Raw genomic sequence first — 22,361 nt, 5'->3', positions numbered from 1 at the left:
AGCTATAAAACAAAGTGCAAAGGGAGTAATTGATATAATTGACTACAGAAATTTTTGTGCCTGCATATCAAAATATATTGTGACAGTGGAGAAAATATTTTTAGTTAATATGCTAGAGGTATTATATAAAGAGATTATTAAAACAGTTAAGAAAATAAACAATGACCTTAGAGCATCATGGTCAAAGGACACGAACAGAGGAGCTCCAATATATAAAACTAAGGAATAAGCAAGTAGCATTTGATCTTACTAATAATCATAGAAATGCAAGGTAAAGTAACCATTGGAGATTGTTTCTTAGTTTACCTAATAAATTAATCAGTCCACACACTTCACCCTGACTCCAAATGATGCTTCCTATTACATATTACCCATGAGAATGAAAACCAAAATAACTCATTTGAAAAGCCAGTTGGCATTATTTGTAAAAGATCATTACATAACATATATCCTGAATTAATTATGCCACTTTTGCAAGCCTATCTTAAAATATTCCTGAATATAAGAAGAAATACATGTGCTAGGATATTTGTATTAATGCTATTTTGATTATAAAGGACATAATTTAAATGCTTACCAGGGGTATCAATGCTTTTCAGACTTGGCTGTAGATAAGAATCATTGGAAGGATGCAAGAAAACGCATGGTGTCTGGGCCCCACCCAGAGATTTTTTACTTAGTAAGTTTCAGTTGCCTAAAGATTTACATTTTAAAAATTCTCCTAAAAATTCTAATGTATAGACAGATTGAGAACCATGGACTTGAAACAAATTGATAGAATATTTTTAACCGTTTGATATATTTATGATGGCTTTATAGAATGGAGAGGGTATAGTATAAAATGAAATATTGTAATTCAGCATTTAGGTAACATAACTTTAGAAACATACCAAAAAAATAGGCTAGAAGGAAATTTATAAAATGCTCAGAGTTGTTTTAAGGAGTTCAAATTTTGAGTGATTTTTCCCATCTTTTCATCCATTGACAGATATTTAGTAAGGTTCTTGTATTACCTTTTAAAAGAAAACTATATTTAAAAGAAAGTTTCCTGCTGGCAAGATCATCTAGGTAATTTCCTATTTATAGGTTATTTCTACCTATGAATACAGAGATTTATTCTGACTTCTAAAATAATCATATCCTGAGGTTAGAGTTACACCTCATTATTATAATGAAATCCTTCGCAGGATTCTTTTTTCCTTTTTTGTCATCTCGGAAATATTTTCTCATGTAGTTTTCTGACTGTTGGAATATAATAAGCTCAAGTCAGTCATTTTTCTCTTCTTTTATTACTCTACATCTGTGCCTATCCGTTTTCACTTTTCTAAATACCATTCTAAATGCTGATGGTTCCCCAGTGTTTATCTCTAACCCCAGCAATAACTCTGTGATGCATGTATGTATCTGAATTTTGAATGCATACCTTTAAATTAGTAAGCCCAGAACTAAATTCATCATATTTTTTTCCAAATTGATCTCTTCTATATTAACTGTCTTAACTAATTATACCACCATTTGCCCCCAGCCATTAGAGCAATCCTAAATTCCTTCTTCTCCCTTATCTCACACATCTAGTTAGTTTTTATGTCTTACTGATCCCCCCTCACACCGTATTTCTTCTCCTGCATTTCTTGACTCTTTGTCCATGTCTCTGGCCTACCATCCTTGCTCTTTTGAGGTTCTTGTTATCTTCCCTGCAGTCTGGTACTGCAGGCTCCTGATCCATCTGTCTTTTAGGCATGTCTCATTCCAGATCTATCCTCATGCTAACAAAGGGACAAGGGCATCTTCATCCTTAAAATTTTCTGGGGCTCTTTATCATCTCTTGCACGAAGACTAAGCTCCTGGCCATGGGATTTAGACAAGTGCATGGCATGGTGCATATCTTCCCTCTGGAAGCTGATCCCAACCCTACTTTCCCTCCCCCTCACTCTCTGAAAATGCCAAATAATTAATCATGTTTCTGTGCACCACATTCAGTTCTGTCCCTCTGTGCCTTGTTCATGCTGTTCCCTTTACCTGGAATGACCTCTTCACTTCTGTTTTAGATAGGTTAACAAAAATTTAAAGATTAATGCTCTCCACCATTGACTAGAGTGGGGAAAAGAGTTACTCCCAAGGGAAGGTAATTTGGAAGAAATGATCAAAATTTTAAAATCACCCTTTTAATCTAAAAATTATTTCAGGAATCTATTCTAGAGAAATACATGTTTTCTTAGTCTGAGCTGCTATGACAGAATACCATAGGCTGGGTGGCTTATAAATAATAGAAATTTGATTCTCACTGTTCTGGAGGCTGCAAAGGCTAAGATCCAGGTTCCTGCAGATTTGCGGTCAGGTGAGGGCTCACTTTCTGGGCCATAGATGTCGCACTACGCATTGAGTCCTTATGTGGGGAGGGGACAGAGAGTTCTCTGGGTTCCTGCAGATTTGCGGTCAGGTGAGGGCTCACTTCCTGGGCCATAGATGTCGCACTACGCATTGAGTCCTTATGTGGGGAGGGGACAGAGAGTTCTCTGGGATCTCTTTTGTAAGGCCACAGATCCCATTCATGAAGTCTGCATCTTCAGGACCTAATCACTTCCTAGAGCCCCCACCTCCGCATACCATTACATTGGAGACTAGGTTTCAACATAGGAATTTTGGGGGTTGGGGACACAAACAATCTATAGCTCCTATGTAGAGGGAAGCATATAGTATATACTATGTAGAAGTACACCAGATTACTTATTGCAGCGCTATTGCAATGGGTAAAATTAGATACAAACTAAATGTTAATAAGGAAATACTTTAAAGATTATGACATATCTACTATATAGGATATTAAAAGTACTATAGGAATATTAAGAATATCCAATAATCTGTACAATATTAAGGGCAAAAAATATTCTGTGGGAAAAATCTCCTGGTTGTGTTATTAAGCAAAAAAGCATGTACCTACCAGTATGCACTAACTGCTGTCATTTCTGTTGAAAATAATTTTAAATACCAAACCATAGACTTGAATACAGGCATATATGTTGTCATAGTTGCTTTGGATTTTTTTAAAATTAAGTCTAGCAGGAAAAGCTGGAGCTTCTTTGATTTCCTTCTTTTCTCAGGCGATCTGTGTCATAGATCTGCCATATATCATTGTAGCTCAGAATTGTATCGTTTTACTCTGAATATATAGGTGAAAGTATATCTGTGTCTAGAGCTATAATCTGTTGCTGACTATTTAGTTTATTGACAGTTTCGTAGTTTCTCTTTCTGGACATTCTCAACCAGTACTCGGTATTGCCAAGCTTCAAATTTCGTTCTACTCTGTAAATTGTGAAATGTTACTTTATCAAGAGCCCGTGAATGTTTCATGAGTGGCCAAGCCTGGCAGGCCTCTGAGGGGACCACAAAGAACCCTAAGGAAGTTGGAGTCCTGAGTTGCTAGATGCCATCAAGCAATGTGGTGTTAGATGCACAGAATTAAATGCTACACTCCTGGGACTGGCTATAAAGCCTCTGGAAGTACAGAGATGATCATGGACTGGAGAGGTAATTGGAAGTTTTTAGGAGGTGAAGGTGAGGGGGGCCTTCACAAATGAATAGGAAGAGAGGAGAACAGAAGGCATTGAAAGTGAAGGGAGTAGGAAGACAGGCAGCATGGCTGGAATGAACAGGAAGCCAGTAGTCAAACCATTATTAATTGTCCTTAAAACCTTAGCCAGAAAGGGATTAGCAGAGCTCTAAAGCACACCTATTTTAAACTCATCATTTTACAGGTGAGAAGATTGAGGCTTAGAAAAAGGAGGTCTGCTTGTATAAATCATTTAGCCTATTTGACAAGTGTCAAAAAAAAAAGGGGGTACCTTGGCTTATTTAACTTGGATATCTGACGGGTTGATCTTCAGCATGACTAGATAATGCAGGAGTTCAAGTGATATCACCTTTTGCCCCCCTTTTCTTTCAGTGTTTTGCTCAGCTTTCCTCTGGTTAGCCTTAGTCTTGGCAGGCTCTCCTCGTGGAGGCAGAGGTAGGCACCAGCTAATTGTTTTTGTACCTTCACAGCTTATGTTTCTACCGAAAATAGTGTATGCTCTTTTTCTTTATGTCTGTATCCGTTCCCCAGACTCCCACCCTTTGGCCATTTTGTTTAATCTGGCTGGTCTTCCTGGTGGGGAAATCAGGACCATCTCACTGAGAACTAACCTGGAATCACATTACTGAAGAGGGGAAAGTCCCTAAGAGAGAGGAATGCCTGAGTGGTGTGTAGGGTGTTTGACACACATGCTTGTAGTCATCAATATAAATAGAATATGGATGGTAGTCATTGCAGGTGCTTTATGTCCACAAATGCCTGATTGTAACAACTTTCATGGGAGTGATCAAGTTCATCTCAACAAACATGTTTTGAGTGCATTGGGATTGCTTGTCACATAACACAAAAATAAATAAATATGTGACTATCCCCTAAGGAGTTCCCAAACTTGTAAGTGGGAGGGGGGGCAGGAAAGTTAGAGGTATAAAAATTTTGATGAAACCATAAGGGATATGCAAAGTGTTGAGATTGTAATACAGGAATGCCTTGGGCTCACAAAAGGTGTCACCGCACAGGCCATAGTTAAAAGTTTTATTTTGAGTGGTAAATGGAGCAAGGAGTGGGATGCATTTCCAGACAGAGGGTTTCATATGAACCAAAACAGAGAGATGGGAAACCATGGAGACACACGATTTACAGAGTTGGATCAGATTCTAGGAGAGTAGCCTGAGAGTGAAGAGTAATCTGAGCGTTGGAGAAGATGAGCCAACTACACTATAGGAGACTGTAATTTCAGCCTAAAAGTCTGTGCTTCTGAAACCACTGATTTTAAAAAATAAATAAATAAAATCCAATGTGTGGCATGACCTGAGGCATCTAAGCAGTGTTTTTGTTTGTTTTTTGAATGAGAACATTGCTTTGGCTCCATTGGGTCAGCTGCATTGGAGCAAGGAGATACTGAAGGCAGGGCTGGGGGCTATAGAACTATCCTCCTGTGATGCAAATAATGTTTTAATTAGAAGGTGAGGAAGCAAAAAGGTAAATTGGAAAATGAACTTTGTTGAGGCGCAATGATTTGAAGAGTCTGAGAAATGCTTCAGTACTAGGTGATGAGGAGGTGGGTAGTACCCATCACTGAGTGAGAGAAATAGAGAAACAGGAGGAAGATCTCCACTGGGAGGATGAGTAAGATGACCTTTATGTTGGGTAATATTACAAATACATAGTATTTTCAATTATGCGTGGATACTATATGTAAATTTGTCAATGCTGTTCAAAGTTTCTGGATATATTTTTCAATTTTATAAATTTACACAGGGAAAATTACTCACCACAGTGCATTACTTTTTTCCACAGAAGAACAGATGTTTTGTGTACCTTTAAAATAATATTTTAAGCATTTGGCTAATAAAATTAAACATTCCTGGGAGTCTAACTGCTAGGTACTTTTTCCTAATGATCCTAGTCATAAATATAGTATAGCATTTCTTCAAGTATATTTCTTGGCATACTATAATAGGGGATGCTGCTAAATATTGCGGTAGGGAGGATATTTTTTTAATGCTTATGCTTAGGAAACAGTGAGTTAGGAGGTTTCTTAAGTAGGATTTTTTCAGAGACTTTAGTATATATGGTTAATGTAGTTAGTGATTTTGCAAAGAATACAGCATGCTGCTTTTCTGAAACTCATTTGACGGTTCTTTTGTAGCATCACTTGGGACTAATATCTCATAGAACACATTTGGAAATGCTGTAGTATTAGCTATTGCTAACAAGTTGGGAGAGGAGAAGTACAAGTAGAATATAGAAATTCACATTTTTATATGAAACTAACTTATCATACCAAATATAATTAATGTCTGTTTCTTAATATATGAAATCCACCATTTTATTTTGGAAGATACATTTTTTGGCTTAATTGAAAATAGTCTCTTTGAGATTGCAGTGATGGGAAAATAGTGTAAAGTCCTGAAGAGTCACCAGTGGCCATGGGTTGGTTGCCTCTGCATTGGGGCTGGTGACATAAGAAATTGGCATTTGATTCCATCTCAGTCATTTCCTTGGAATAAACTAAGGATAACATTTAAATTTGAAATGATTTTCCTCCTGTTGTGCCACATGCCTCAGGCTCCTTTTTCCTAGATCCCTTGTCATTTTGTATGTATTCAGAGAATTCACTTGAGCTCAGCCTGCATTTCTATTATGTGCAAAGCACTGTCAGAATGCAAATTTATTTCAAGATTAACTTGACATATATAATGTGCTCAATAGATGTTTATTCAATTAATGGATTGTGCTATTTTTTAATGATCCAATTCTACAAAGAGGCATCTCAATTATGGACCTGAATTCTCTACCATATTTTCTCAAAGTTCTTTCTTTTCTAGTTTGAATAGGTAGCATTACCTGAAGAAGATGAACAACAACGTCATCTTCTGCAGCCTGGTTCTTAGAATAAGGAAATCTACCCAGAGGGGCATCATTGCTATAGGTGGCATTGAACAAAGAGCCAACCATATTCACCATTTGCCAGCATCTAGCTTTCCTTTGTGTGTTTCCTTCAAGTGCTAAATATTCTTTTTTAGTATCCAAGGTTAATTAAGTGGAGGAGGCAACTGTGGGGAGAAGAATGTGGGGGATTGAGAAAAGCATGGGCTTTGGAATCAGAATAGAATTTGGATTTCAGCTATATCACTTAGTTGTTCTTTGACTGCAGTAAGATTCTTTTTTTTTTTTTAAAGATTTTATTTATTTATTCATGAGAGACAGAGAGAGAGAGAGAAGCAGAGGGAGAAGCAGGCTCCCAAGGAGCAGGGAGCCTGATGTGGGACTCGATCCCAGGACCCTGGGATCATGACCTGAGCTGAAGGCAGACGCCCAACCATCTGAGCCACCCAGGCGCCCTGCAGTAAGATTCTTAATCTCTCGGCCTCAGTTACATCTGCAAAACTGGCCATCATGCTTACATTTCATGGTGGCTCTAAGGAATATAGATAATAGGGATGAAAGCCCAATCCCGTTATAAATGCTCAGTAAATAGTAACCATAATGACAGATATTTATTATTATCATTGTTTTCCTTCTACCTTTGCAGAATAAGTTATTTTCAATATTATTCACATGTGAAAGGCTGTGGGGTTGGAGTGTAAGCTCGCTCATGTCTTCTCTTAGTTTTGCTCATGAAGTGAAAGTGAAATTAGACAAAATCTTACCCGAACCGATTCTTTAGACAAGTTATGAAATATTTAAGTTCTTTCCATTTGCCATCCATTGTACCTCTAGATTTTCGTTGCTTTGAGGAGGAGGACTATTCATAATAATGAGAGCTCACAATTTTTTGAACACGGTATGCCAGATGCATTTCTAAATGTTTTACGTGTTTTAACTCCTTAATTCTTCAGAATAATCCCTCATAAAATAGTGACTTTTATTATTCACATTCTGTAGTCGAGGAACCTGAGACCCAGAGAGGTCAAGTCTCAACTCACACAGCTAGTAAATGGTCTAGCCTCTGTTGAACTCAAGCTGATGGGCTCCAGAAGCCACAGCCTTATTCGTTGTGCTCCATTGCCTTTCTTGGAATAGCAGTGGTAACAGGGCATGTAGAGAATCGCCAATATCCAGCTATATGTGCGTGGTGTTGTTTACTCAGTGTCTATAAAAGATTTAAAAGATTTATAGACACCTCACTTCAGATTTTAGTTGGAGGTCTTTTAAAAATTATAATTCAGAATATAGGCTTTAGTTTATACTTTATAGGCCCATTTCTTAATTTCCTTATAGATACTGTTTTAAAATAATAATAAGCAAGCTCTTGTCCTTGTTTTAATGTTTTGAGAACCTTGTCTCCTAAAACAAAAGGTCAATTTAATGAGTATGGTTATATGAACCACAGCAGTCTATCTGGTGGCAGCTTGGTAATGTCTCCAAAGTGAATGAAAGGTCTAAGTTCAAATCTCTGTTTATATTCTAAGAAGAATATCTTTTTATATTGTTCAAGCCAATCAGAGCCATGTGTTTAGGTTTGGAGTCTGAAATTGTTCCTCTAAATTTAAGAATTAACTTGCATAGCATATGTCACTTGGTAATTATTTCATGCCTCAGTATATCCACTTCATAAGAGTACTGGGGCTACATTTCTAATTTTACCTTAGAGACATGTTGAATATTGAAAATCATGTTGATATTCTTCACGTGGAAATATGCAAAGTATCTTCTTCTTATGACCCATCTCGAGTTAATTGGTTCTTTCTATTTATTTTTATATTTTTAAAACTCTGATACTTGTTATTTCTCATGTCTGTGCTCATGAAAAATGTTCATTAGTGATCTTCTTAAGGCACTACAAAGTTTGGGACACTGTTTTTGTCTTTAAAATCAAAATTCAGTGTTGCTGTAGGTCTTTTTTTGGTTAACATTTTATGTGCTGGGATTATTTAGGTAACGTATTAAGCTTTTAAGTTTTTATTTTCAGTTATTCTCAGGAGTTCCAGACTAGTGGTAATTTTTCTCAGAGTAAGAAGTTAGTTTGGCCTTGCCTTTCTAGAATGTTTTTTAATCATCTAGGTTACTGACTGATCAATGGATGTACACTGTGCCTATATGTGTTAAGGACTCACACTCACTGGTAGAAATAGTTTATTCTTCTCCACTAGTAATGACCTGCCCATTAAAGATGTAAATAAATAGACAAACCCAAGAATGCATTGCTCATTTTTTTAACATTTTCTAAAAACATTTTAGTTAAGTAAAACATATACAAGAGTTAGATGCACAAATCCTAAGTAAACACATTAGATTTTCACATAGCAAACACAAAGATCTGCCATCAAGAACTAAAATATTACCTGCACACCAGAGACTCGCATAGTTTCCTCTTAAAAATATATCCTTTATAGTTAAGATATTTTCTCTAAGCCATCAACACTGGAAATACTTGAAAGGAGCTATTATGAATTTTTTTGAAAGGAGAGTGAACATATGATTGTTTCTATTAATTTATATTAATAGCAATTAGCACCATAACTTAATAACACAATAAATGCTGCTTAACAGTTGCTTCTTGCATTTGTTGAGTTTTTAGACTTACATTGTTCAGGATTAATTTTTTGATGTTCCCATATTTGAAAAATGAGATTAAAAATGTTTTGGGGAAAAGCTTTCATTTGACATTTTTTTAAAAAGACTTTATTTATTTGACAGAGAGAGAGAGAGAGACAGCGAGAGAGCACAAGCAGGGGCAGTGGGAGAGGGAGAAGCAGGCTTCCCGCTGAGCAGGGAGCCTGGTGTGGGACTCGATACCAGGACCCTGGGATCATGACCTGAGCCGAAGGCAGACGCTTAAACGACTGAGCCACCCAGGCGCCCCTCATTTGACATTTTTAAGAGATACTTAGTAAAATAAAGTAGTTAATAATTTGGGTTACTTAAAAATATTGTATAGCATTATTATTTTATACATAAAGGAATGAAGGACCACACTTACGATATTTTCTTTGTCATGTCTATAAATTTTCTTCCAATTGCATTCCCTGGGTATTTTTTGTGGTTTTTAAAATTATTAAAATAGATAAGCCATCCATTCCCTTCACTAAGTGTGCACTATTAGTAAAATTTTATGTGTTCTGTCAGCAATTTGATGTGATAAAGCAATGGTTTTTCTGCAGTTCACACAGCACCAGGGCTCTGCAAAGCATCTCTGGGGGTTCTTTGATGTCTAGACAGTTTAAATTATGCCTGCTCCCCTGCCTCCAAATTCCACCCCTGTTCTGCTTCAGGGGTTGTGGGAAATGAAAACAAACCAGAAGGGTTCCACAACCCTACAGTCTAGGGAGAAAAACAAACAAGTAGAATAAGCTGTATATCTACCCTGGCAGGTGTATAGGAAAGGGCCCAATTACAGAGAACGGTAGAAAGAAAAGAATTAGGGACAAATATTGTCTTTCTTGTTTATTTCTAATTATATCCCTGATACAGAAATACATGTGCATTGCAGACAAAATGAAAACATGGTAGAGGCATTAGGGAAGGAAGTACGAGTTGCCTTTTACCCCAGCTCCCCGGTTTTTCCTCCCCATTGGCAGCCAAATCTGCAAGATTGGTGTGTTTCTTGTATATTTTCCTGTTTATTGAAATGATAAGATGCAGAATTGCAGTCTAAGATGGAAAACTAACTTTCTTTTCTTCCTTTTTTCTTGGTTTTCCTTTTAAAATTTGGGACACCATGATTCTTCCAACTCATCTTTTTAGAAAGTAAGTAACTTTTGAAAGTTCAGAGTTTTTTGTTGTTGTTGTTAAAATGTTGATGCTTATTATTTCAGGTATACATATACACATACACATATTTTATTACAGAATTTTTAACTTCTAAATTCCAATTGAGGTAATTAATTATCCTTGCCTTAACTGTGAATGAAATATTTTTAATTCATTAAAAATATGAATCGCTACATAGGTGTTCATGCTATGTAAGAATACACTTTTCACATATATTTGCCTCACCTTCTTTCATACGCACAGTAAGTCATTGTAATATATATTCATATATAAACATATTTAAATATGTATGAATATAAGTATATTTTCCTTAAAATGGGCCAAGGCATGCTTTCTAGGTTTTTTTGAATATGAAAATAATAAAAATACATAAATAAGACTTTTATTTATTACTGTTCATTAGCAATTCATTAAGACATCCATTTCTTCAGGAAAAGCAATCCAAATTTTCTAGACTGGATGGGGTTGTTGAGAATAGCAATAAGTAAATGGTATGAAAAACCTTTAAAAAATTCATTTTCCTATGTGTATTCTGCATTGGATGAAACAGTTACCCTTTATTAAGTATTTAACTCTATTGATGCTAGTGTTTTATTGTTTTTAAATAAAATGGACCATATGATTATTTTTTTTCCTGTTAAGAAATGCAGGTGATATGCTTACAACTAAGTGACTAATTAGCCAGTGATTTGAGGTGTAAAATTTGCATTTCATTGCAAAATATTTTCTAATTCTTCTAAAATGCAAATGTTGTTTAGTTTTGAAATAAAACAAATTTCACATGTTTGTTTTGGGAAAGATTTGAGAGAATTATAGTGATTATTGAGACTTGGGATAACTGTCATGTGATTGTGAAATACATATTTTTAAATATTTCCATAGTAAATCTTGAGTTTATGGAATTAATAAACAGTATAATTTAATAATATATTCATGCTCAACAGAGCTTATTATTTCTATGAAACTAGGTGCTTATCACTTATATTTGCAGCAAGCATAGCATTAAACTTGTACTTAATAGTCAATTTATCTTCTACAGTTATCTTTCATTTACTATACCTTAGAAAGAAAATTATAGTGATGCTAAATTATATTTGTTCAGCATTTTTTAGTTGTCTTGAAATCTGTATTATTCTTTTATATTCTAAATCCATGTTGGGACTTTAGGAAAAAAGCAGGAAGAATGTGTGTGAAGTTCGATTTTAGGTGGGCAATTTTATTGTTATATTTTTGAAAGTCTACATTCTTTCATTTTTATGTATTGGATTCTGTTTTACTTGTAGTGTTAACATTTTCTTGCCAAGTCCCTACAGAAAGTCTGTGTTTCTGACAGTTTCACTAAATTAAAACTCCACAAATCTGGCATAATAATTTCCCAGCTTCAAATTGTCTGTGCTTTTATCTAAAGAGAAAATGACAAAAATAGGTATTTTGGAGTGCTCAACATAACATGTACAGCATTATTTATCTGGGATTTGTTCATAGACAGATATTTCTGGGGGAGATGAATATATTTTACTGTATAAGGTATGCCTGGCCCACTTGAAATATGAGTGGAAAATCTTTTGCAAGGAAAAATAATGAAACGAGATCTGTAAACTTGGAGAAGCTTCACGGGGAAAGATATTACATAAGTGCACACAGTGCAATTACCATATATACTTTAGTGTTATCACTACATTGTTCTCTGACCACATTCATATTAGGGCACTTGCTTCCTGTCAGATCCATTGGGATCATACAGACATGTTGGCACAGAGAAGCTGCTTCCTAAGATAATAGTGTTATTATTATAATACTCATAAACCTTTATGACCATGATGAGTTTATATGCCATATATATGTATGGTATATAAACACACACACACATATATATGCACACACATATGTGTATATATGTGTGTCTGTGTGTGTGTGTACACATGCATACACTGGAGATAACTATCTATCTATCTATCTATCTATCTATCTATCTATCTATCATCTATCTATATATCTCCAATTCAGCAGATTGGGCTTTTTTCATTGTATTGGTGAGTTTTCATAGTAGGTAAGAGATTTCTTAATTTTTGTGTTTAGAAACTCTTAATTTAGTAACATAAAATTATGTTGTAACATAGTAACATAGTAACATAAAACCTTAATATCCTAGAGGTCCATAATCTTATCTGAGAATATTTTGGGTTAAATATTCAGAACCCCTAAGACACAAATGGGGTGGAGTAGGGCTTCTACTCAATATTGGTTCAACCAAATATTGATCTTTTAGCATATTAGGAAGTAAAATGTACATGGAAGGGTAAGTAAACGAAAGTAATAATTCTGGCTATAATTCTAGTTTGCAAAAAATATTAGTTTGCAAAAAAAAACCAAAAAGTTTCTAAAGTCAACCCCAGAAAATACATAACATATACATTTCACAAACATCTTTCTAGGTATAGTGAATACATTTCAATGTTTGTGCAAATGTGCTTTGAAATTTTTAATTGTTTAATGCCAGTTGATTTCTTTAAAAAATCTATTTTCATAATTCAGTCACTTACATCTTTACTACAGAACATAAAGCTGGGCAGAATTCCCAAACATTATTATTTTTTTATTGACAAATCTGAGAAAATGATGTCATTGTAGAAACTGTATCAGGTATAAACACAGATACAGGTTTTTTATTTGACCGTGTGAGAAATGCAATCCTGTGAGTAACTTAAACACTTGTAATTTCAAATCAGTTCTTCCCTGGTTTCTTATTATTCTTTTGTTGCTTTTCAACCTATAGGATGGGGCTGTCCTTGAACTTGGTTTATTTGATCATTCAAGTGCAACCATCAAGTTGTCTGTAATATTTAAAAACTGAGGCTTCATGGTATTATTTGTAAAATAACAGCACATAAACGTTTGGGCTTTGGTTTCTTTGAAATAGAGTGTTGGTTGCTTTATGAATAAAAGCATAATTTCAATTCAGGAGACTTTTTGCCTGAAGCCTATAAGACAGATGCATCTGATTAACTTTGGCAAAACTGGACTGGCCTGTTATTGTAATGTAGATGTTTTCGGGGTTGGGAGGATATTTTAAAAAGGCATGTGAGAAGGTCTTTTTTTTTTTTTTTTTTTTTGAGAGAGAGACTGAGAGCACAGTTTTGCCACAGAAACTGCATCTCAGATTGCTTCATTTTTGCACACTTTTATTTTCTAGTGGAACTTCTCCATTAGCCTGTCTGAATGCAATGCTTCACACTAACACTCGAATAGGGGATGGAACATTCTTCAAAATCCCTGGAAAGTCAGGCCTTTATGCTCTCAAAGTAAGTTGGATTGTTCTGCATATTATGTCTGTTATTACTGTGTATCATGCATTTTTTCAGACATGTGAAGGTAAACAAAATTAGATTTGGGTGAAGGGTAGAAAAATGACCCCTGTGCCTTTTAAATGTTTTCAGATGTCTTAAAAATGATTTCATATTAAGAATAAACAATGACATTTTTCTTCAAGGAAAGCATATCTGTGGTTTCACTCTAACATATGGTAATGGAAAATAGTTGTGGCTTCCTTAAAATTCTTGATTCTTAAAAATTTACATGGAGGAGTGTCATGAATCATCAGCCAAGAGCTTAAGATGATCACAGTTGCTGTAAACTATTTGACTTAATGACCATCAGTTGATATACAGGTTTCACACCTGTATGCCTTTCTGTGTTTTATAAAAATAAATTTATCCTTTCTTCTTGAAAAGTTGCTGATTTAAATTAATCGTTCAATTTTAAAACAGTAATATCAAGGGAATTTTAAATAATGCATACTTGTGTGAGAATAGAGAAATGAAATAAAAAGCTTCAGATAATGGAGTCTTAATTATTCTAGTATAATCCCATTCCCAACTAGAATGGGAAATGCTATCTAAGATGCAAAATTCCAGAGGATAAAAGCTGATGATCTACACGTGGTTGTGTAACTTGGAACAAATAAAATCAATGTATTATTTCTTATAAGTTAAAAATAAGTCACTGCTTTAATACATGATGGATTACATTTAAAGTTCATTAATGTCCTTTGAGAAGGCTGTTTTTAATGCTAAAAGTTATGCCTGGCAAAGAAGCAGGGGTTCTTTCTCAGCTACTAAGCATTACACCCTTTTCACTGTGTGTCTTTCAGAAAATAACACAGGTTAATTAAAAAGACTTGTATTATTTCAGTTGCTGTTTGTACCTACTTGGGTATTGAATTTACTGGTTAAATTCTGACTTGTGAAGCCATTTCCTAATATAAGGAAGAGGGAAGAATTGAAATAAAAAAAGGAAACAATGTATATCAAAAATAAACTTTGTATAGATTTTAAAAGGCCTAAAAAATCATCTGTGGCAATGTGCTTTTCCCAGTTTTTATTTTTTGTTTTTAAGGAGTGATTTTACGTTAAGAAATAAATCTGTTGAAACTCCAAATCACAAATGACAGTGGTAATACTTTAGGACCCTGAGTTGCCAGTACATCTCCATTAAGTCTTCATTTTTTTAAAAAATAATATAGAAAGAGGAGTCATCATGCCCAGCTGACGGAACATTGGATTTAGGCTGTGAGTCTGAACTGGATGGCACAGAAATGGCAGAGGCCAACGCCAGTGGAGAAGGAGATGGAGGTATGTGTGACAAATGTCAAGATACAAACCTTATTGTCTTACAAGTTGTATAGAATTCCAGAAGTTCACTGATTGAATTCCGAACCATTAGAGATACAATTCCTTCTCTAAGCTTTTACCATCTACACAGATTCATCATCAAATAATTTTGACTCAAAAGGTTGGCAAAATTTATTTATTTTTTTAACAATATGGACCTTTCTGGATAATATTCTCGAGTGTTAATCAGTATGTTTCTCCTGTAAGATGAGAGTGTTACTGGAGGTATCTAGTGGTTTATTCTTTTGTGAGGCAGAGAATGCTAATGTTTTATCTCTGATTGTATTTCTTTTTCCTGTGATCACAAGTAGTTTTATGATAGCTTTTTTCCTGGGTTTGTCCTTAGTAAAGGAAGTCTGGGGTTAGTATTCCTCACAGTGAAACAAGGGTCAAGTAAGTTATATTCTTGTGAAACTCTTTTTTGAAAAGTGAGCGACCCTTTCAGAATTCTAAGGGGGCATTTTCTGCCTCTGAATTCTATCCATGTTAACTCATTTTTATCTTTCTTAAGACATTTACATTATGATTCCATTGGTGTGTATAATTTCTGTACTGCAGTTTTAACAAATCTTTGTTCCACAAATGCTGCTGGACTTTTTCCTACACTACCCACTAGTCCCACAAAGTGGACCCAGATCATGATTTGGGAGGGAGACTGTGTCATTAAAGCCTCTGTTGGTAGACTCATAGAAATCAGTAAATTATCTTTAAACAAACAAACCTTAAAGGATCCTTGCAGAAATATCGTATTTCAGTAATAGCCCAAAGCCATTCATTTTATTAACAGCCATAGGAGTGTCTTTGTATTCTGACTGGACACTCCTGCCCTTTAAGCTGGTATGCTTTCTGATAGTCCCCATGAGACTGATTTTGCTTCAGTGCCTATCTGATCTGCAATAGAGGTTGTGAATTAAGGTAGGAAACAACAGATTCTTTGTAAAAAGGGCTGAAGTTGGCTCTGTAGACTTCTTTTTTTTAAACCAACTTTCACTGAATTTGATGTCCCTATTCTTATACCTTTTAAAAACTCAGCTCAACCGCACATCATTGTTGTGGTAGTACTGTGAACTCCGGCAGGTCCTTGTGCTTACAGAGGGAGCAAGGCAGGTGCATAGCAATTTCCTGGCTTTCTGGAAGGGCTGGTAAACAGGGCAAACAGTTCCTCTTTAGGAGGATGAAGGGGAATCGTTGGGTCCTTCCTCTTGTAGCCCTGCCTGCTTTAGTGAGCACGTGTGTGCTCTCTCTCTCTCTCTGAACCTGTATATTGAGCTTCTACTGTGTGTTGTGTACTGTTTTCAACACTGCAGTTAGAGCAGTAAAAAAACAAGAACAAAGAGATCTCTCATGGATCTTAGGTTGGTAGAGAGACAATCAAAATAAATGTGTAAAATGTATAGCTTATTCAGTGCCAAAAAGTGATATGGGGCAAAATAAATGAGATAAGAGTGAGAGAGAGGAGTACATTTGAGAAAAGATCTGAAGGGAGTTAAGGGAGCAGGTATTTAAGGGGAAAGAGTTCTAGGTGAAGAAGCAGCAATTACAAAGACCTTGAAGCTGGAGAGCGCCTGGAATGTTACAGAAACATCAAGAGGCCAGTGTGGCTGAAGGGCAAAAATGAGCAAAGGAGCGGCTGGTGAGTTATGAAGTCAGAGAAGTTATGGGGCCAGATACTATAGTGCCTTGATGTTGCCTTTTGCTTTGAGCGAGATGTTCATCTTTTATAGGGTTTTGAGCTAGAGAGACAATGATCTCACTTAGATTTTAGCAGGAACAAAGTATAGCAGGAACACTAATTGCAAAAAAATATATGTAGAGGGGCAAAAAGGACAAAAACAGAGGGACCAGTTAGAAAGTTATCACCATAATCTAGATAAGAGGTGATCGTGGTTTGAATAAAAGGAGTAGCAGTGAGTGTACTGAAAAATGATTGGATTCTGGATATATATGAAGCTAGATCCAACAGGAGCTGCTAGAATTAACATGGTTATGAAATAAAGAAAAGAGTTGGAGATAACCCCAAATTATCAGTGTTAGCAAATAGAAGAATTAGCACTGTCTTACCTTAGATGGAAAGTCTGCAAGTGAATTAGTTTGGGGGGCAGGGGGTTGTTGATCAGGAGCTCAGTTTTGGGCATATTAAATATGACATTCATTTTTAACACCATGGTGAATGTGTTAAATAATTGGACTTATCTGCCTTGAATTTATGGGAAAGACTTTGCTGGAGATATACATTTGGAAGTGGTCAGTTTATAGACAATATTTAAACACAAGAAACTGGATGAGATTACAAAGGAACTGAAGGGAAATAAAAAAGAGAAGAAGCCCAAAGGCTGAGCTCAGGGGTACTTGAATTTTAAGAGCTTGGAAAAGTTATGGAAAATAATTACAACAAATGAGACTGAGGATAAATGGTTAGGAGAGCATGTTGTCTGTTCTGGAAACCAAGTGAAGAGAGTGTTTCTGGAGAGGAAGCACCTCAGATGTTTCAAATACTTTCAGTATATCAACTTATAATGAAGACTGAGAATAACCATTGGATTTAGCTTTGTGAGGTTGTTGATGGACTTGACAATGACAATTTCTGTCCAGTGGTGAGACCACAAGCCTGAATGGAGTGGGCTTAAGAGAATGGGAGGACAGAAATCGGAGACGCCAAATGTAGCCGATGCTTTCAAGGATTTTTGAGGTAAAGGGAAGGAGTGAAGTGGGAAAATGGCTAGAAGGGAAAGTGGAATCAAAAGAAAGTTATGAGAGATAAATAGAATAATTTTATACTGATACAGAAAATCCAATTGAGGAAGAGAATTTGATAATGAGGAAGTTGTCCTGTGGCCATGTGCTTGATTAGAGGAGAGGAAACGGATCTGTTGATGAAGAGATTGGCCTTATTTAGGAGTATAGACAGGTGCTCTAAGGAAGCAGAGGGAAAAGTCAGGGTATTTGGATAGAAATGAAGGTAGGTGAGTGTATGTGGGAGGGGCTTATGGAAATGTGTTTCTTATTGCATCATTTTTCTCCGTGAAATAGGAAACAAGTTCATCAGCTCAGGATGAGGACCAGGGAGGTAGTTTTGCAGATTCAGGGAGAATATATAAAATGTTTGCAGATTCAGGGAGAATATATAAAATGTTTGCAGATTCAGGGAGAATATATAAAAAGGCGGCATTAAGGATACTCTTAAGTTTGCTAATTCTGAATTTAATATGAGACCAGACAACATGGTTGTACTTTTTTCCAGTCATGTTCATGACCACTGTTACAAGTGCAGAGTAGGTACAGAGTTGGACTTGACTGAAGTTGGGATTTTTGCCAGGTGTGAATGAAGAAGTGAGAGAGGAACAAAGGAGTTCAGGATGCGTGAAATGGAGTAGTTAGGATAAGCCTGCATGGTATTTAAGGTGGTTGTGGAGGTGAGTAAGGACAGGATTACATGAGGGATGGCATGAAGGGGGAGGTCTTCTTGGGGTGGAAGGATTGTTTGATTTGGTGTTCTAGAGAAAATGAGTTAGAAGGACAGGTGATGTCAGAGGGGAATACATGAAATTGAGGTTAGGACAATATTATGTAATATATATCTGAGATGAGAGGAAAGAAAGAAGGAGCCTAGGTTTAAGGCTGTCACGAATGGTTAGAGTGTTCATTCACCCTCTTCAGGGTGGCCTGACTGAAGGCAACCATCAGCAGCAGCTGAAATTCAGCAGCCCTCTGTTTGCCCAGCCTAGTGTTATGGGATGGAGCTGGGACTCCTTGGAGGATATGTTGCTTTTTCTTATTTGAACAAAGACGTAAAGGCTGGTGGTGGCCCAGGTATAAAATATTAGAGAATCATCTGTGTAGATATTGAAACAGTCAGTTATGTTAGAACTAGCATCAAAAGGGTGTGACATTTAGGAGCTAAAATCTTCGAAACCTGAAGGGGAGTAACCTGGGAGTTGAGAGGTAAGTGCAGGAGGGAGGGATACTTGCTACTTTCGTTTGACGGAATGAGATAGCAGGCTGGGGGCATCTAAGGAGCAGCAGGGGAAAATAGACGTCACCTATCCCATTTCCAGGCCCGGCAGTACAAGATGTGTGGAAAAGAAAGGGGCTTCGACCTGAGAGGGTTCTAGGGGAAGGGAGTCATCATTGGAGGGCGGGTTTTTTTGTAAATGAACATGCGAAAGGAGTTTTCAGAGAAAAGATGGAGGCTAATAGGAGATTTTGCTAACTGACTAATCCTGAATTTCAGAGGAGACAGCGGGAGGGTTGTAGTGGCTGGAAAGAGGTGGAGGACCAGGTGGGGGCACTCCGCCAATAGCTAAAACAAAGTGGGGAAAGAAAACTCCCCTAATTTGAAATGTGAATAGGAACTTCTCAAAATAACACATACCCACACATCCAGCTAATGTGACCAAGACTAAATTTCCTGGTCTCTCCTTTGAAGTTACATTAGAGAAATTGCTTTGGGGAATCACTGAATGGATAGTAAATAGCTTGTTTCCTTGAGTATTCCTTGACTTGCCCACTTTTGCAGCTTATGGCAAACCACAATTGCTTCTTTTTAGGACAAGTTTATTTCCTATCCACGTAAATACCATATACTTCTGTGTATAGCCCATCAAACTTGCCACACTTAGGTATTGAAAAGGACTGCCTCCACTGCCCGGCGTTTGTAAGCTGTTCACACGTATATGGTTTAATTCTCATAATATTCCTATGACATAAATAATCTTTCTAGGCTCTGTTAATTTTTTTTTATTTTTTTTTTTTTTTTTCTCTTGATTTTTTTTTTTTTTTTTTTTTTTGCCTGTGAGAAAACAAACTTAGATAAATTAAATATCTCATCCAAGTGGCAAGCACAAAAGCCAGGCTCTAACCACTGTGATCCTCCCTTGGAATCCCAAGAAACACTGTTAGCCAGCAGTCATTGATACAATTTTGCTTTTCCCACATTTGTGCAAATCTGTTGATTATAGACTTGAGAATTTGACAAAGAGGAAGCCCTGGCTTATCCGAAGTAAGGAGTGGGACACCGCATGATTTCTTACAAATCAATAATAAAGTCCATGAAACTGAAGTGGTTCAGGTGATTTCCTTGCTGATTTTGTTTCTAATACATATATGAACCAGAAGTTAGAATGGATACAATTTCTGCACTTCTAACAGCTGTACAAATATACTTTGAAAATAAAATCAGAGAGAGAGAGAAGGTGGGGGATGTGGGGGTCGGGTGGACCTGGGAGCCAGGGCAGGGGGAGAATGAGAGCGGAAGGAAATGGGGAGGGTCCCACCATCTGTTTTTTTCCTTCTCCTCTCCCATTCCTCCTTTGGGATGAAAGAGTGGGAAGTGCTGAGGTGAATAATAACTATCAAATGGGAACATATCCTTGTGGCAATCCAAAGAATAAGCCTCTGCTACCATAGAGTTATCTCAAATTAATAAAGATCAACTGACATTCATTAAAGAGGGTAAGCAAAGAAATATTTTTTTAAAAACAGCACTTTTAATTTTTTGAGGAACCTCCACACTATTTTCCAAAGTGGCTGTACCAGCTTGCATTCCCACCAACATAGAGCTACCCTGTGACCCAGCAATTGCACTACTGGGTATTTGCCCCAAAGACACAGATGTAGTGAAAAGAAGGGCCGTATGCACCCCAGTGTTCATAGCAGCAATGTCCGCAATAGCCCAACTGTGGAAAGAACCGAGATGCCCTTCAACAGACGAATGGATAAAGAAGATGTGGTCCATATATACAATGGAATATCACTCAGCCGTCAGAAAGGATGGATACCCAACTTTTAACATCAACATGGATGGGACTGGAGGAGATTATGCTAAGTGAACTAAGTCAAGCAGAGGAAGTCAATTATCACATGGTTTCACTTATTTGTGGAACATAATGAATAGCATGGAGGATATTAGGAGAAGGAAGGGAAAAATGAAAGGGGGGGAATCGGAGGGGGAGACGAACCATGAGAGACGATGGACTCTGAGAAACAAACTGAGGGTTCTAGAGGGGAGGGGCGTGGGGGGATGGGTTAGCTAGGTGATGGGTATTAAGGAGGGCACGTATTGAGTGGAGCACTGGGTGTTATATGAAAACAATGAATCATGGATCACTACGTCAAAAACTAATGATGTACTATATGGTGACTAACATAGCATAATAAAATAAAATTAAATAAAAAAATAAAAAAGCACTTTAAAAAAACTGGTAATAGAAAATCTTGGTAGCTTGATTCCAGTCAGTAATATTTGAACCTTTATTATTTGAGCTAATAATAATAATGCTTTAGTCCTCTTCTTGCAGTCAATTGGCCAGAGAAATATTCTTATTAAATGGGTGATCTTTTGCCAAGATACTTTAAAGTTTTGTTGAAAAATTTTCAATGTGGGGAAGGCGGTATATTATTGATTATAGGATTTACAAGACACAGAACTCTAGTTATCTGTATGTTTCTTTGACTCCTACCAGTTTCTCAAATTAATGAGAATTAGACATATAGACTTCAGAAAGTAAACTCTTCAGATTTCACAGGCTTTAGCTCTAGAGATTGAAGAGTGATTTAGGTGGATCACTTGATATATCCTTGTTGACAACCCATGACCATTTATATCAACATAAGTATAGATCTCTGTCACCCAAAGAAAATATTTTGAACTTTATGGGCTATTTTAGTCAGAGATTTATGGGTATATTTGTATCTGAGTTGTTTTCTGAGCATAATACATTGGTATATCATGAGTTTGCTCACACATAATAAGTTGACTTACAGTGCATTCCTGGCTGCAGAACCCATACATATTTTATATGAAATGATAGCATCACTAGATAGTCTTCACCCTTTTCACCTTCTATTTATAAATTGTTATTAACAAGAAAAAAATGAATTTCTCTTTTCGTGGCCCTGATTTATATTACATGTTTAAAATCAAAAGCAACCATCCTATTTTTTTAAATTGAAGAAACTGGAGAATGTACAATATTCATCCACAGAGATCAAAAAAGGTTCTGCTTGTTATTAACCCTAATGGCTTTCAGGGAGGAAGCAGCACTCTAGCAGGGGAATTAGTATTTTAAAAGTCTCTATTTAGGGGGAAAAATTATAGAGAACAAAAATCCTATGTTTTAGTCCTTAGATCCCAGGGTAAATAATGTTTCCAACATTTGAAGAATTTTATATGGTCCTTTTTCATTATTCTTTATGGCCAGCTTTATAAGTGGGTTTCTGATCGTATGATTTTTGGCAGGGTTGTGTTAACTTAATGAAACATTATTCAGCTCACTCTTTGTTTTCATTGGCTCAGAGGCCACAGTTTAAAGGGTCTTTTTTCAGAAGTGAAAAGTGCTTTAAGATGGCCTGAAGTGTGTGGATAGGATCTCTGTTGAGACATCAATTACATACAGATGAGGAGC

At 36.3% G+C, this 22,361-nt stretch overlaps 1 protein-coding gene across 1 annotated transcript in view; it reads left to right on the top strand.

Moving 5' to 3' along the window:
* The window catches only part of ASXL3 (ASXL transcriptional regulator 3), a 179,698-nt gene that overhangs the window by 52,646 nt on the left and 104,691 nt on the right, over positions 1–22,361 (top strand). Inside the window, exons 4-5 of the mRNA XM_073898362.1 lie at positions 13,482–13,590; positions 14,811–14,919. Of these exons, the coding sequence (XP_073754463.1) occupies positions 13,482–13,590; positions 14,811–14,919 (218 nt within the window). The remainder of the gene's footprint in view (positions 1–13,481; positions 13,591–14,810; positions 14,920–22,361) is intronic.

Source organism: Callorhinus ursinus, unplaced genomic scaffold (assembly GCF_003265705.2).
Source record: "Callorhinus ursinus isolate GAN/ISIS: 27379988/994484 unplaced genomic scaffold, GSC_fseal_2.0 scaffold11, whole genome shotgun sequence".
Taxonomy (NCBI): Eukaryota; Metazoa; Chordata; class Mammalia; order Carnivora; family Otariidae; genus Callorhinus; species Callorhinus ursinus.
Note: the sequence above shows the minus strand (reverse complement) of the source record. Positions and strands in the feature narration are given on the sequence as shown.